This window comes from Pelodiscus sinensis, chromosome 21 (genome assembly GCF_049634645.1).
Source record: "Pelodiscus sinensis isolate JC-2024 chromosome 21, ASM4963464v1, whole genome shotgun sequence".
In the NCBI taxonomy this organism is placed as follows: domain Eukaryota; kingdom Metazoa; phylum Chordata; order Testudines; family Trionychidae; genus Pelodiscus; species Pelodiscus sinensis.
In genome coordinates, this window is record NC_134731.1 from 6,870,246 (window position 1) to 6,884,731 (window position 14,486).

At 43.8% G+C, this 14,486-nt stretch overlaps 1 protein-coding gene across 13 annotated transcripts in view; it reads right to left on the reverse strand.

The window, feature by feature from the left end:
* Positions 1–14,486, reverse strand: part of BCAS3 (BCAS3 microtubule associated cell migration factor) — a 593,281-nt gene that overhangs the window by 304,846 nt on the left and 273,949 nt on the right. For all 13 annotated transcript variants that reach the window (XM_075904719.1, XM_014581354.3, XM_075904717.1 and 10 more), the window contains 2 exons: positions 13,083–13,279; positions 10,626–10,723 (listed from right to left, as the gene is read on the reverse strand). In XM_075904719.1, the coding sequence (XP_075760834.1) occupies positions 10,626–10,723; positions 13,083–13,279 (295 nt within the window). The remainder of the gene's footprint in view (positions 1–10,625; positions 10,724–13,082; positions 13,280–14,486) is intronic.

Here is a 14,486-nt window from a genome sequence, read left to right on the forward strand (position 1 = left end):
GGGCTAGAAGTTTTCTATATCTAGAAAATACATCAGCAAGAGAAATGAGCAGAATATATTCTTGAAGAATAACGACTACCATATGCTAACAAAAACAAGTGAACAAGGCTATTAGTATTCTGGGAACTGAACGGCTCAGGTGATTCATCATGTAATATGGAGTTTTTCCACGTTAGATCATCAATCCAAATCTATCCGGGATCAGTCTTAACCAAAAGCCATGGCTAAAGATGTTAAATATGGACTAATTGACTAACTGAATAGTGGAAGCATTTTGCATCGACTATTCAATTAGTTGATAGGGAGATTCCGCCTTTCAAGTGTAGCAACTGCCCTAAGGTTGCTGCTGCACTTCAAAGGTGAAAGTGCCATGTGAAGCCCGGGATCAGCTGGGGATTCCACACAGCGCTGCTGCTTTGAAATGCCACGGGGAACCTGATGCTGGGCTCCCTGCGGCGTTATCAAGCGGCAGAGCCGCACAGAGCCCGGGATCAGCTGGGGACTCCCCTGCCAATAATGGGCTCCACGCGGTGCTGCTGCTTTGAAATGCTGGGAGGAGCTTGCTGCCCAGCTCCCCGGTGCATTTCAAAGTGGCAGCGTTGCATGCAGCCTGGGTTCAGCAGGGGAGTCCACAGCTGATCCCGGGCTCCACACAGTGCTGCTGATTTGAAACACCTCATGCAGGATGGGGACACCGCAGCTGGCCCTGGGCTGCATGCAGCATTTCAAAGTAGCAGTGCCATGTGTATCCCAGGGTCTGGCCCCAGGCTTCAAGCAGTGCTGCTGCCTTGAAGTATCTCCTCCTCTTCCCCCCCTTGCTGCCTCTTTCTGATAGAGGCAGCAAGGGGGACGGGGGGAGGAACTAAGCGACTAACATGAAAACTATCTAATAAGCATTTGCTTATCGGATAGTCCACTAGTCCTTCACATCCCCAGTTGTGGCCATCTGATATTTCACCAGCCTACGTGAGGCTAGGTAGTTTTCTAGTTGAGTAACACCTGCATCTCAAAACACCCACCAGAAAAGCAGAAGATGAATTTCCCCATTGGTTGGCAGTCCCAGTAGAAAGGCCAATGATAAGCGGGCATAGAGATAAACCATCTTCTGCCCCATGAAGACGGAGTCTTTCCATTTTCACAGAGCCAAGAGGCAATGTAGACTGGAAACCCATTCTATGCTAAAGAGTGGCCTTCCATTCCCAGAAGTTTCAGTCCTTCCCCTTCCTCAAGCAACACGTCCACCTATGTTTTTTTTTAAAGAAAGGCAAAAAAATAAACCAGGACATTGTCATTGTTGTTAATCTCCCACTTATCCACTTTGCCCACGTCCCGTCTGTCAACATATCCCCTCTATACATCTGCCTCGAGTGACACCCACCAGCAGTTGCAAGACATAAATGTTACTTCATGCATCCCCATAGCTGAGTCTTTCCCAGGCCAGGCAATGATCCAACAGCAAGTGCCCAATCAGTAGTGTCAGGTCATTTTAATTTCCCTTCACAGCTCCACAGTCCATAGGGCATAGCTGTTCTTAGAAGTAAGCATGTAGACTGCACTGGCATCTCCGAGCCCACTGCAGTCAGTTCTGACTTCAGGCTGTCTTCAAAAATCATCAGTTAACTTTTTTTTTCCCCCAACTGAATCAACTGCATCAAATTGAAAACCTTCTCTCTCAGCGTCCCCATTCTGCATGGCAAAATCCACACACAAAACCCCTCACAGTTCAGTTGAAACGCCCATTTCCGTAAACAAAAAAACCAAGCAGATCAGACCCCACAACTTATGACTTCTGTTCTAGAAGTACAGTAAAATACTTATCAAATAATAACCCTACTAAACCACTTATTAAAATAGTCTCAGAGAGGGCGCTGGGATTAGTCTGCAACTTTAAAAACAACGCGTAGTTCCGTGGCACCTTAGGCTACATCTAGACTGCAGGCTTCTTTCGGAAGAAGCTTTTCCAGAAGAGATCTTCCAAAAAAACTTCTTCCAAAAGAGAGCATCCACACTGCCAATGCACATCGAAAAAGCAATCTGCTTTTTTGAAAGATAGTGCCCACACTGCATGATGCTATCTTGCATTTAAGATATGATTACTATGAACACCTGTGCTTTTTTCTCTTTCCTCTTCTTCCGAAAGAACTCCCTCTCCCCATCCACACCTTTTCCAAAAGAAAGCACTCTTTCGGAAAAAGGCTTCTTCCTCATAAAAAGAGGATTACCAATGCCGGAAAACCCCCTCTATTCTTTCGATTTTCTTTCAAAAGAATGCAAATGCAGTGTGGATGCAAGTGAAGCTTTTTTCAGAAAAAATGGTTGTTTTTTAAAAAAACCTCTGTAGTGGAGACATACCCTTAGAAACTAACAAAAATAAATACAGACTCATAAGCTTTTGTGGGCAAAACCCACTTCCTCAGATGAGTTAACGTCTTAAAATCATTATTGTGCTGCTAACATTTGTTCTCAAAAGTACTACTTAAAAGAGCCAGACTCTGTAGTTCGGGGATCCCTTTTAATGAAGCGACAGCAGATGAAATGGCAAAACATGCAGTGCTTAGATTCAGGTTTTCCTTGGCACTGAACAGGTGATGTCCCTTATAAGACTAAGTTATATGACCATTATTAAAACCTCTTGAATACTGTGGAGAACAGAAGAGGGGCCAAATACTCCCCCCCTGCCTCACAGATCAGCACCAGAACCAGAGGACCTGAATGCAATCACTATCAGTGACAACAAACTACCTTTATAGCATCCAGGTAATTACAGATTCAGGTCAAGGACTCCAACCTGTATTGATTACATCTCTGTGCAACAAGGACCCTCCAGCACCGTCCGTCTCCACTCATGCAGGGGGACAGCTTAAGTATCTATGACGCCAGGTTTCCTCAGGCCCTATCAACGCCAGTAACAGGAAACCAACGGCCGCTCAGGCCTGTCAGCTATTGCCTCTGGTAAAGAGGACAGACTGGGAATTCATAATGTGGGTTACTTCATCTGCCAGATGCATTCACACGACTTTCCTACCTGAATAGCTGAACTCGGCTATGTCACAGAAACACTCCTAGGTGTATGGTATTTGGGAATAAATATTTTATCACACAACAGAAGAAAGCTTAGATGTTTTAAGGTGTGACAGCAGAGGCGTTTATTAAATTCCAAGGGAGAGTACTGCTGGACAGCACACGTTTGCCTTACCTCTATGGTGTTAGTATGAATAATGAACGACCAGATGAATAGTTTACACTTACTTCATCTGGGAGGAAAAACAGAATAGCTCAGTAGGTTATAATGTGCAAATTGCTTTCTCTTGTCTCCATTTTGTTGCTCAACTGGCAATCCACCCAATTGTTTCATGGGCCATAGGTAAATTTTGAAACAAGCAGTTTTGCCTGGGAAAAATATATTGTTTTTCCTAAGTCTATACTGATGTTTTTATTTGAACAACTATACAGGCAGTCCCCGAGTTACACGGATCCGACTTATGTCGGATCCGCAGTTACGAACGGGGCTTTTCTCGCCCCGGAGGACGCGAGCGGCGGGACACCCAGATGCGCCGCAGTCCCGCCGCCCGCGTCCTCCGGGGCGAGAAAAGCTGCTCCAAGTCTCTCTGGTCTGCGGGGGGGGAAGCCCCCCCAGCAGACCAGGGAGACGCAGAGCAAAGCCACGGAGCATGCGGGCGGGACCGCAGCGCATCTCAGCGGTCCCGCCACCCGCATCTCCCTGGTCTACTGGGGGGGGGAGGGCACAGCTAGTGCGCCTCCCCCCCCCACCAGCAGACCAGGCTGTTCTTGCCGACGATGCCTGGGGTAGAGCAGCTTGGGCGCTGCCGGGTTGGTCCTGCCCCAGGCGTCCCCAAGTCAGCCGCTGCTGAAACTGACCAGCGGCTGACAACAGGAAGCCCGAGGCAGAGTTGCTCTGCCCCGGGCTTCCTGGAATCAGCCGCTGATCAGTTTCAGCAGCAGCTGACTTGGGGATGCCCGGGGTAGAGCAGCTGGGGTGCTGCCGGGTTGGTCCCCGCAGCGCTGAGGTGCGGCGCTGCGGGGACCTACCCGACAGCGCCCCAGCTGCTCTGTCCCAGGCGTCCAAATTCAGCTGCTGTTGAAACTGATCAGCGGCTGATTCCAGGAATTCCAGGGCAGAGCAACTCTGCCTCGGGCTTCCTGTAGTCAGCCGCTGGTCAGTTTCAGCAGCGGCTGAATCTGGACGCCAGTTCCGACTTACATACAAATTCAACTTAAGAACAAACCTACAGTCCCTATCTTGTACGTAAGCTAGGGACTGCCTGTACTCAAGTCATCTGAAGAAGTCGGCTATGCTCACGAAAGCTCATGATACCATATACATGTTTTGTTAGAGTGCTACCAGAGTATTTGATGTTTTTTAAGTTTTTCCTGTTACTGACTAACTCGGCTACCTCTCTGAAGCTTTTATATTAATACTGTCTATGTTGTATACTCTGAAACCTTCCCGTGCAACCTGTTAAAATTTGGGCTAAATTCTACTCCTTTTTAAGTCTTATCACTGATTGTCTTTAAAGGCACTTTCTCCCCTGATGCATGTGAGTTGTATGTCCACATTCAAAGGCAAATATATGATACATCTTACTGAAGACACTTTTGCTAACTCTTGTATTTAAAGATACAATTAAAATGTACATAGCTTTATATGCCTCACTGATCTAAAAAAACTATTAAAATGCAGAAGAAATAAAATTATTCACATCTGCATGATTATCTGAAATAGCATATTTTTATTCTGGATTCATGTAATTTTAACCGTCATTCATTTTATCTTTCTTACAATAAGATTTTTTCAGGGAACCTAAGTAGTTGTATTATGATATCAGATGAACAAAACATCTGAGTACAGCAAAATAATATCCTGACACTAAATATCCCTGTTGTTAGTAGTCTACGAAACATTTCTTGATATATTCATATTTAGTGTACAGTACTCTTCTGATGTTACCGCTTGCATTGAAGAATGTTTCATTTATCTGCATTTAGTGTGACTTACTTCATTTACTTCTATGCAGTCTACCAGGAATTTCCAAAAATAGAGCATTCACGTATAGGTACACAAATTATTGCATTGCTTCGAGCAGCAACACTGGCTGAGTTTTTCATCTTGGGTTTCATTTTACAGAAGATCTTTTAAAATTCTTACATCTATTTAATCATAATCCAATATATTATGAGGATCATGTATAGTATTGCCTCTTGGCTCAGCTCTCAGTCCTGAAATATTACCTACTAGCAGTTGTAACCAGTGGTGTTCAGCTCTGTAACTGAATTTTTTTTTTTTTACATGAAAAATGTACATGCTTGATTTCAATGATTGCATTTTTTTCAGAATGAAGGAAAAAGAAGGCTGGAGTGAGGGCTCAGAGGGAAGGAGAGGCAGGGCGTGGATGGCTTAGGGCAGAGGGTTGGGAGATGGGGGGAGGTCAAGGCAGGGGTTGGGGGCCTCAGGGCAGGGGGAAAGAGGTGGGGGGCTGAGAGACAAGGAGATGGGGGTGCAGAAGTCAAAGGAGGTGGGAGGCGCAGAACTTAGGGCAGGGGGCTCAGGACAGAGGCCTGGGAGTTTGGGGGGGGGGCTTACCGGGGCTACGTTGGGTAGCGAGGATGGCACTGCTCCACTGGCAGCTACTTCACTGCTCCTCTTCCCAGGGGACTGTGGCAGTACTGCCTGGTCAGCAGCTCCTTCTGAGGAACCAGGTCTGCACTCTCCGGAGGGCGGCTCCTCATGGGAAGGGGACGGGGGAGATCTGGGTCTGTGCACTTGTCGGGTGGGAGTTTGGCCACCAGCTTCCCCCCGACCTGAAGCCTGTTGGGGGAGGGCAGCCCCCCGCCTGCTGCTGTCCTCCTGGCTTGCAGTCAGCAGGGAAGGAGGGCCAGCAGCGCTTTGTGGGCTGGTTCCGACCACCTGCTGCCCCCCCTGCCCTGTAGCTGGCTTAGGGGAGGCAGCACTTTGAGGCCTCCTCCTTCCTGCAGCCTTTTTTTGGGGGGGTGCTCCAGAGGGCTGGCCAGGCTCTATAGGCTACCCCCAGCCTTCAGCTCTCCCCGACCCCAGCCTGCAGGTTGTCTCGGGTGGGGGCGAGGCAACATATTCACTTTATGCAAGCTTTTCTGATTGGGACAGGTTGCAAAAAAGGTTTTTTGAGAGAGCTCCTAGAGCACCGGATAATAAGATGCATGAATTAGGTGCTCTAGAATAGATTATGATAATTAAGAAGAATGTTCAGGCACACTCTCCAGATTCAGTACCTAGACTGCTAACTATATCCATATGAACCCAATTTCCACACCGAGGAAGTACTCCCAGGTAGAGGCAAGATCCAACCTGCTCTATGTGCTGATTTAGATTGGGGATAGCTCTCTGGCATCCCAGTCAAAGCAGAGAAACAAGCGACTGAGAAACAAACATCCTCATCACATGGCAGTAACTTCAAACAAGTGCCAATATCGGATTGAAATCAACACACGTGTGCAAACTTGGTTGTATAGTGCACCCCTCATTTATGCTTTAACAAAAGGTAAACTCTAATGTTTAACTTTACCCAAAGTAACTCTATTAAAATGTTAACCCAATAAAAAGGATGCAAATGTAACATGTGAAAGTAAAGTCATTTTCATGAAAGAAACCCAATGAAATCCACCTCTAAACGTCCTGTTAAAAGCAGCCCTTGCATAATTTAAACATCATTTACTAATTTCTGTCCAACATAACACTTAGATCTCACTTATTTATTACAGAAATTGGTCTGATTCTATATTCGGTAACTTTGGCTTTATTCTGGTATAGCTCCCAGGCTCTCATTGGAAAGTTTCCTGATTTACATCAATGTCAGCGGCCTATACTTTTGCAAATTAAGAATTGTTTGAAATCCTCTGTGCCAGAGCACATTGTTTGATAGCATGGTTTTGCTGACATAGCTATGAAAGTTATCATAATAAAAATATGCACACTGTTGTCCCGTGAAAACACAAAGACAGCTGTCATTAGCAAGGGGTAGGTGGGTAGGGTTGTGTGGGTAGGGTTGTATGAGTGGGTGGGGAGCTATTAAATGAGCAGCAAGAACAATTCAAGATGATAAACATGTACATGCAATCTTTTGATGGCAAGCCCAAGTGATAGAATTTGATAAGAGGGCGCCACACTGGTCACATCACTGAGCAACAGGCAATCAAAGCAACAGATAAACATCTTCATAAAGTGCAACAGACTCAAATGTATGGGACAGAATTGAAGAATCACATCCTGGTTCAGGTTAGGTCATAAAAATTTATGGCCTACTTTAAAAAAAAAAAAAAACACCTTTCAAACCTAAAAAGGTATTTCCCAATAAACTTGTTTTCAGAAAGAATGTAAGCCACTTAGGACATGTCTTGGTAAGATCCACAGGAAATAAGAATATTTACAATACTGGACTTCTGAAGACAAAAATGTAACCCAGCTCAAGCATGGTATTTAAAATGAAGGTATTTAAAATTTAATCCTTAAACTCAAAGCTGAGTTTAATGTAAATGGCTGCATATCCATTAAGTATTTCTCTCAATCAGAGGATGAGCAGGAGTGAAAGAGTGCTAAGTACTCTGTCTCTCATCTTCTGGACTCCATTGCAAGTGCAGCACGAAACCTTGAGGGAAAGGGCATACATTTTGCTGTGTCTCCTTAACCCTTCTGGAGAGGCCACATCACCAAACTATTAAATGTCATCTGGCACTAGGGATGTAATAGTGTAGTCAATTAACTGATTAACCGATAAACAAAAGCTTATCAGTTAATGCTATAGACTACACGCATTTCGCCCCCTTGCAAGTACATTTTTTAGCAGGTTGGCCAGAAGCCTGGCTCAGCCCTGGCTCGTGCCGAGTCTGGGACCTACCCTCGCTGTGGCTTTGCATTTAAAGTGTATTAGGAACCAAGCAGCTCTGTTCTGACTCATGCCGGGTATGGAAACTCAGACCCACTCCTAGAGGGGCTGCTGCCACCCCGCACTGCTGCCTCTTTATCATAGGCTGTAGCACAGGGCAATAGGCAGTTGGTCTGTGAGGGGAGCTGGTTTTTAAACTGGCTCCCCTTGTGGACCAGCTCCTGCCCGGCACCCCGTGCTGCTGCCTCTGTATCAGAGGTAGCAGTGTAGAGTGGCAGGGGGCTCCCCTGAAGTGAGGCTGGAGTGCATTGGCTGCTGGCCCCACTCCCGGGACTATGGAATAGTCGCCGAACCAATAAGAATTCATGAGGTTACGTGACTATTCAGTTGACTGATATTTAACATCCCTATCTGGAACATCTATTTTTACTAAGGAGTAATCATTTCTAAATGGGAACAAACGAGGGTTCGGCCACAACAAAGGCTTCAAAGAGAAGTTAAAATCCCTGAATTCAAATCCAAACTGTTTGGCAGTGGAGTTAAATAAAATATTACTATTAGCATGTCACTGGCAAAATCCATGTAGTGTATTTATTTGTAAGAAATGTATGGGGCGTTATAACCACAGTGCATTATTGTACAATATATTTTAGCCTTATAACAGTATGTACTCATTTTAATGGGGACATACACATTAAAAGCATTACCAAAAAAGCATCCTCACATTCATATGAGCCACTTTACACAAAGGCCCCATCTACACTACAGCAGAGGGTTATTTAACATGGAGAAATAGCCATCTTGCATGGTTTATTGTCTGTAGTGTAGACGGAACAACTTGGTTACAGATCACATTGGAGAACCATGTTACAAAGTAGCTAATGACTTAGGTCTCAGTTCCTTAATAGCCACCCTGAAGATGCCCCTAACTGGGCTAGACATGGTTGGATTTATAGGGCAGAATAGCTTAAAACATTAATAATTTGGTATTCAAAATTTTAAATATGCTGACCAAGGTTACCATTCTGATCTAAATCTGTTATTTTTATTTTTAAAAATAACATTTTTTTCAGATGAACTATTATAAAAACGAATCACTGTTGATACTTGTAAGTTTCCTCATATAGCCAAGACAATTTTCTGAAAAGTTCATATACATTTATTCAAAATATTTATAACATGAGCCATGGCACAACCTTAACTATGGAGTGTGAATGGCTGTTACTACAGTTAATTATAAACCCTGATTTAGGAAAAACACCAAAGTAAATACACAAAAATAATATCTTGGATTCACAATTAATATCTATTGCAAACAGAGTCCGGAACAGGAGCTTTTACTTTAACTCTCTTTACAACAACCTTCCCAAATCAGTTTTTGTATGTGTTACACTTTCCTTTTACAGTTTAAACCTCAATCCAATCAGCAGTCTCTAGGGATTTTCAAATCACTCAAGATTAAAATCCTCTCTGACTCGACTGCTTGACTAATGCTGTGTGTTTAATAATTCTACGTGTGAGAGATTTTATTTGACAAAACCCTGCTGTGTAGAACCACCCAATTCTATGCAGCTGTACTGGACTATAAAACCCTGCTGCCCTTGTCTCTTTATACATAAGAGACAAGGGAAGAAAACTTTACGGTACATATATTATTATACTGATCCTGAAATAATAAGGATATAAAGTTGAGCTGTTCTCCATTGCAAAAGTCAGTGAAAAAAGATTCCTGCTAAAAAAACATTGGTTCATAGAATCATAGAACCATAGAGCTGGAAGAGACCTCAGAAGGCCATCAAGTCCAGCCCCCTGCTCTAGGCAGGACCAATCCCAACTAAATCAACCCGGCCAGGGCTTTGTCAAGCCGAGACTTAAACACCTCTAGGGATGGAGTCTCCACCACCTCCCTAGGGAATCCATCCCAGTGCTTCACCACCCTCCTAGTGAAATAGTTTTTCCTAATATCCAACCTGGACCTCTCCCACCACAACTTGAGACCATTGCTCCTTGTTCTACCATCTGTGTCTACTGAGAACAGCCTCTCTCCATCCTCTTTGGAACCTCCCTTCAGGAAGTTGAAGGCTGCTCTCAAATCCCCCCTCACTCTTTGCTTCTGCAGACTAAACAGACCCAACTCCCTCAGCCTCTCCTCATAAGTCATATGCTCCAGCCCCCTAATCATTTTGGTTGCCCTCCGCTGGACCCTCTCCAATGCATCCACATCCTTTTTGTAGCGGGGGCCCCAGAACTGAACACAATACTCCAGATGTGGTTAGTTTATCAGGTAGTCGGTATTCACTCACAGACATTGCTACTATATACATGGATAGGTTTCATTCATAGGTAATTTATAACCATGATAGAGATTATTAGTGTAATGATTTTCTAAACTTTATGCTTTCACTAATAAAAGCATTCCAGGTTAGCCCCGACACACCTTCTGTTTCTTTAGATCAGGCACTCTGAAATTCTAACTCTTTAAGTAAATTGAACACATATATTGTATTCAGATTTTATGTGAGTACTTCCACTTCACATTCAAGCGATCAAAGGCAAAATTTGAGGTAGCTTTTAATATGAGTTCATTAAAAATCAGATAGCAGATGCTATAGTAGATCTGAACATTTGGAAAACTCTTTAAATCTATGGCTTTGGTTAGTGACAACATGTTACTAAGCAAATAAATAAAAGTTTGATGAATGCCATTAACGTGAGTCAAAACATGAAACCAACACACGTGCTTTCTACCTGAGGTAGCATCGATCACCGTTGAAACGCCTCTGCGATCAGAAACTGGACGTGATGATCCCGGCATGCTAACAGGTTCAGAGCGAACAGGCTGAATCCTAAAATTTAAAATTACATACATCCTCTGAATCAAAAAGCACTGCTCATTAGGGCTGTTCTTAAATCAAGAAAACTAAACATGTCCAACCAATTGAAGAACTATTTATTCTAAAATCAACCAAGTGTTGAAAGCTTTTATTTTCCCCTGGTGTGTGGATCCAAGCAATGGATGGGATAACATGGAGGGAAAAAAAATCATGAAAATTAAATGTCTCTGTATATTACTTAGGATTTGAGCTCTTAGAAAACCACGGAGAAAAAAGAAAACCAGACCACAAATTCCACATGTCTGGTACAAATTCTCTGGCTTGGTGTGCAAAGCTGATTTGTGTGAGGAGGGAAAGGTTGTGTTTTTAACTACCTAGTCTTCAGTCATCATACATGCTTCTTCATTTAACCAAGGATTGTACATACGCTGTCTGGCATCTGGACATCAGCTAGTAGGGATCCAAAGAATCTTAAAAAGCCAGGTATACACCTCAAGAGTCCAATATGGAACACCCTTACAGGGGGGCAATGTTGAAGTCTGTGGGACTACTCACCGAAGCAAAGATTATTCACATCAAGTTCATGGCCCAGGAGAGTTTGCATAATTTTCAGAAGGGTTCGACATCTTCCACACCTGAATTAGGCATGTGAACGTCTGTAGGGTGATGCTTACCCGTTATGATAACTGGTGGGGGCTGGAGCTCCTGCCCAATGGGCTAGTAGTGGGTGTGTGTGTGGGGGGGGGGGGGGCGGGTACAGCGGCCCAGCTGGAGCAACCCCCATCTACAGTGGGCCCAGGAGCAGTTCTCCACCTGTGGGGGAGATGGGTTAGCTGAGGCAACACGCTGAGGCCGGGGGGTGCTTCAGCCCACCTTGCCCCTGTTTAAGCAGATAGCTGGTTAAACTTAATATTTAAATCAGTTAACTGATTCGATGGGATTTTACATCCCTAACCTGAACTGTTTTACATGTGAGAGATGGCAATACAGTCTAAATCCCACAGAGCCAAGACCATAAAACTTTGGGTTCCAGAATCATCTGCTGGCTCTGTAAGATGCAGGCTTGCTAAAGTTTGTCAGTTCTTTCTGGCTATCATATAGGAAGCAGAGATAGATTTATGACAAATATGGCACTTTTTAAAAATCACTGGGTACCAATAAATACTAACTCTCCCACCAGAAAAACACCCCACATTGAAAGAATGAGAACTTTAATAAAACTGAATGACTAACATCTAAAAGTTTTTGGGAAACATATTGGAGTTGAGCTATTTGGTTCTTTTATTACCCTCATTTTCAGGGATGTATTCTTAAAAATAAGAATGGAAGAAAACAAAGCAAAACCGATACAGAGTAAATTGAAAAAAGGCAAGGGTATGAATCACTCTTTAAAAAGAAACAGAAGTCATGAACCAACTTAGGCACCGACTTTTGTTTTGTTGTATTGAGATGTTATTGCTGTTGGCAAAGAGGCAGGGAAAAAATATACTTCCATCACACAATGTCATTTTGCCAACGATTAAAAAAAAGCATACATGAAGGAAAAGGTTATTCAAGGCTTCTCCAGGCTCAAATCTAATTGCCGAATTCTACATGATACACTTAAGGAAAGAAAAGAAGGTGGAAAGGGGGCGGGAGAAAACATTCGGTAGATCACTAACGCTATGTCTAGACTACACCGATCTATCGGAAAAGGTACGCAAATTGTGCGCCACAATTTGTATACCTTTTTCCGATAGTTTTTTGGCCTGTCTACACTGGGTCAAATTTTGGAAAAGCCTCCTCTTTCGGAAGAGCCCTTCTTCCTCGTGGAAGGAGGAAGACAGGGCTTCTGAAAGAGCGCATCCGCTCTTCTGCAAAAAAAAACGCAGAAGAGGAGACACATTCCCTGGACACGGCAGAGTTCTTCCAGTATCCCAGAACCCCCGTTAGTGTAGACATAGCCTTAGTATTCCACAACACTGACCGCCCTCCTCCCCCCATCCGCAGCAGGGTATAACTACACCCTGATGCTCCTACTCATGTTATAGCAAATGAAGTTGCTAAGCAATGCAAAGGCAACGAAGCACTGAACGTTTTAGAGATTAAGTGCAACGGAACAAGATACCTGGACTTTGCACATCAGGCAAGACACGGCAACAGAAGGGAATCTAGGTGACCACTGAAGACATCTGGATAGAAACCTTTATCATCACTTTGTCCTGAGTGGACTTTTATCATTAACAAGGCATATGATCTTCCAAAAGCAACTGATCCAGACTAGCTTGATAGGAACTGCTGTGCCTATACATGGAAGAATTTATTCGAGCACTCGGCTAATCTGCGTGTAAGTAACCAAGAACCCTTTTTGTAAAATTAACTTTATTGTTACCTGAGACTGTTGAGATCAAGGTCGTCTGTATCGAAGTCCAGAAGAGGCTGTGGTGTGTCAGTTGGACCATGTGACTGCAGCACAGATGAACTGGAAGAAATGACTGTGGTTTGACCTGACGGATGAATTGTCTTGAACTGGAACTGGGGGCCCATCCACAGGCGTCTGTGAGGTCCAGTGTGAGTCACTATTTCCACCTAGAAGAATATTGTACACCACACTGAGCAATTCCCTCGAATCCCAAGGCAACCAAACAGGAGAGAAGCATTCTCCTCAGAAAATACTTAAGCAGAGCAAAATATGAAATGGCCTTGCTTATACGCATAAGATCTGATCTCGTAAAACAGGGTGCGGAACCTCAGATCTGGGGGCCGGATGTGGCCCCCAGCTTGTCTGGGTCTAGCCCCCGAGGCCCAGCATTGGGAAGCCCACGCTGGTGCTCCAGCCCCCCAACCACCCACCCGCAGAGCTGGAGCAGACAAAATCTACTAGCCTGGGACCCCTCAGGCTCTGGTGTGCGATGGGAATGTTGGGAGTGATTTTCTCCTTCTTCGTCAGGGGCTTCTCACTTTTCTTCTCACTTGTGTGCAGCCCCCGACCCCAAAAAGGTTCCCTACCCCGGCATAAAGCTTTGAAAATCCTCAGAGATGGACAACAAGACACTCTACACCTTGCAGGATTCAACCAATGATCAGGAATTAAATGAGTGCAGAACCTAAACAGGACTCTGGGTCAAGCAATTTTAGAAATTAATAGCATTTTAACCTTTCAAATTAAAATTTTACAGTGAATCCAATTTTCAAATCTGTGTGCCTACACTTTACATCCAAAACTTGTATCTAGATGTTTGTATGGGTACATAGGCAATATGAACGCCCGTTTTACTCATCAACGTGCCAATCTGAAAACACATATGCAGGAGTCAGAAATGTTATCAAGGCTTCTGACTTTGCAAATTGAGGCCTATGTGTTGTTCAAGATCAGAAAACAACATCTATGGATAATTTCAATTTCATAATTTCTAGGAGACAAAATCTCGGAGAATCCTCTTACATTGTCTTGGAGCCCAAGATATTCGCCATAACTATTATTTCATATGACTCAGTTTGCACCTTGTTCCCACCACTGCAAAATGAATTCCATGGCTACAAAACTAACAATTTAGAATTTTTGGGTGCAACAACAAAAGAACATGATTTAGTAGGGCAAAGACTGAACTAAGTGAAGCAACTGAAAATCGTCCTCCATACATGGTGGTCGACAGCTTTAAACCTGACCACGTGAAGGAGACCTCTCTTTAAGAGCAAGCTGTTACAATTTTGTTCAAAGTATCATTCTGAAAGTAATCACTAGACAGAACACCTTGTCATCACATGTATGAAGTGTGAATTGTATTTCAAAATG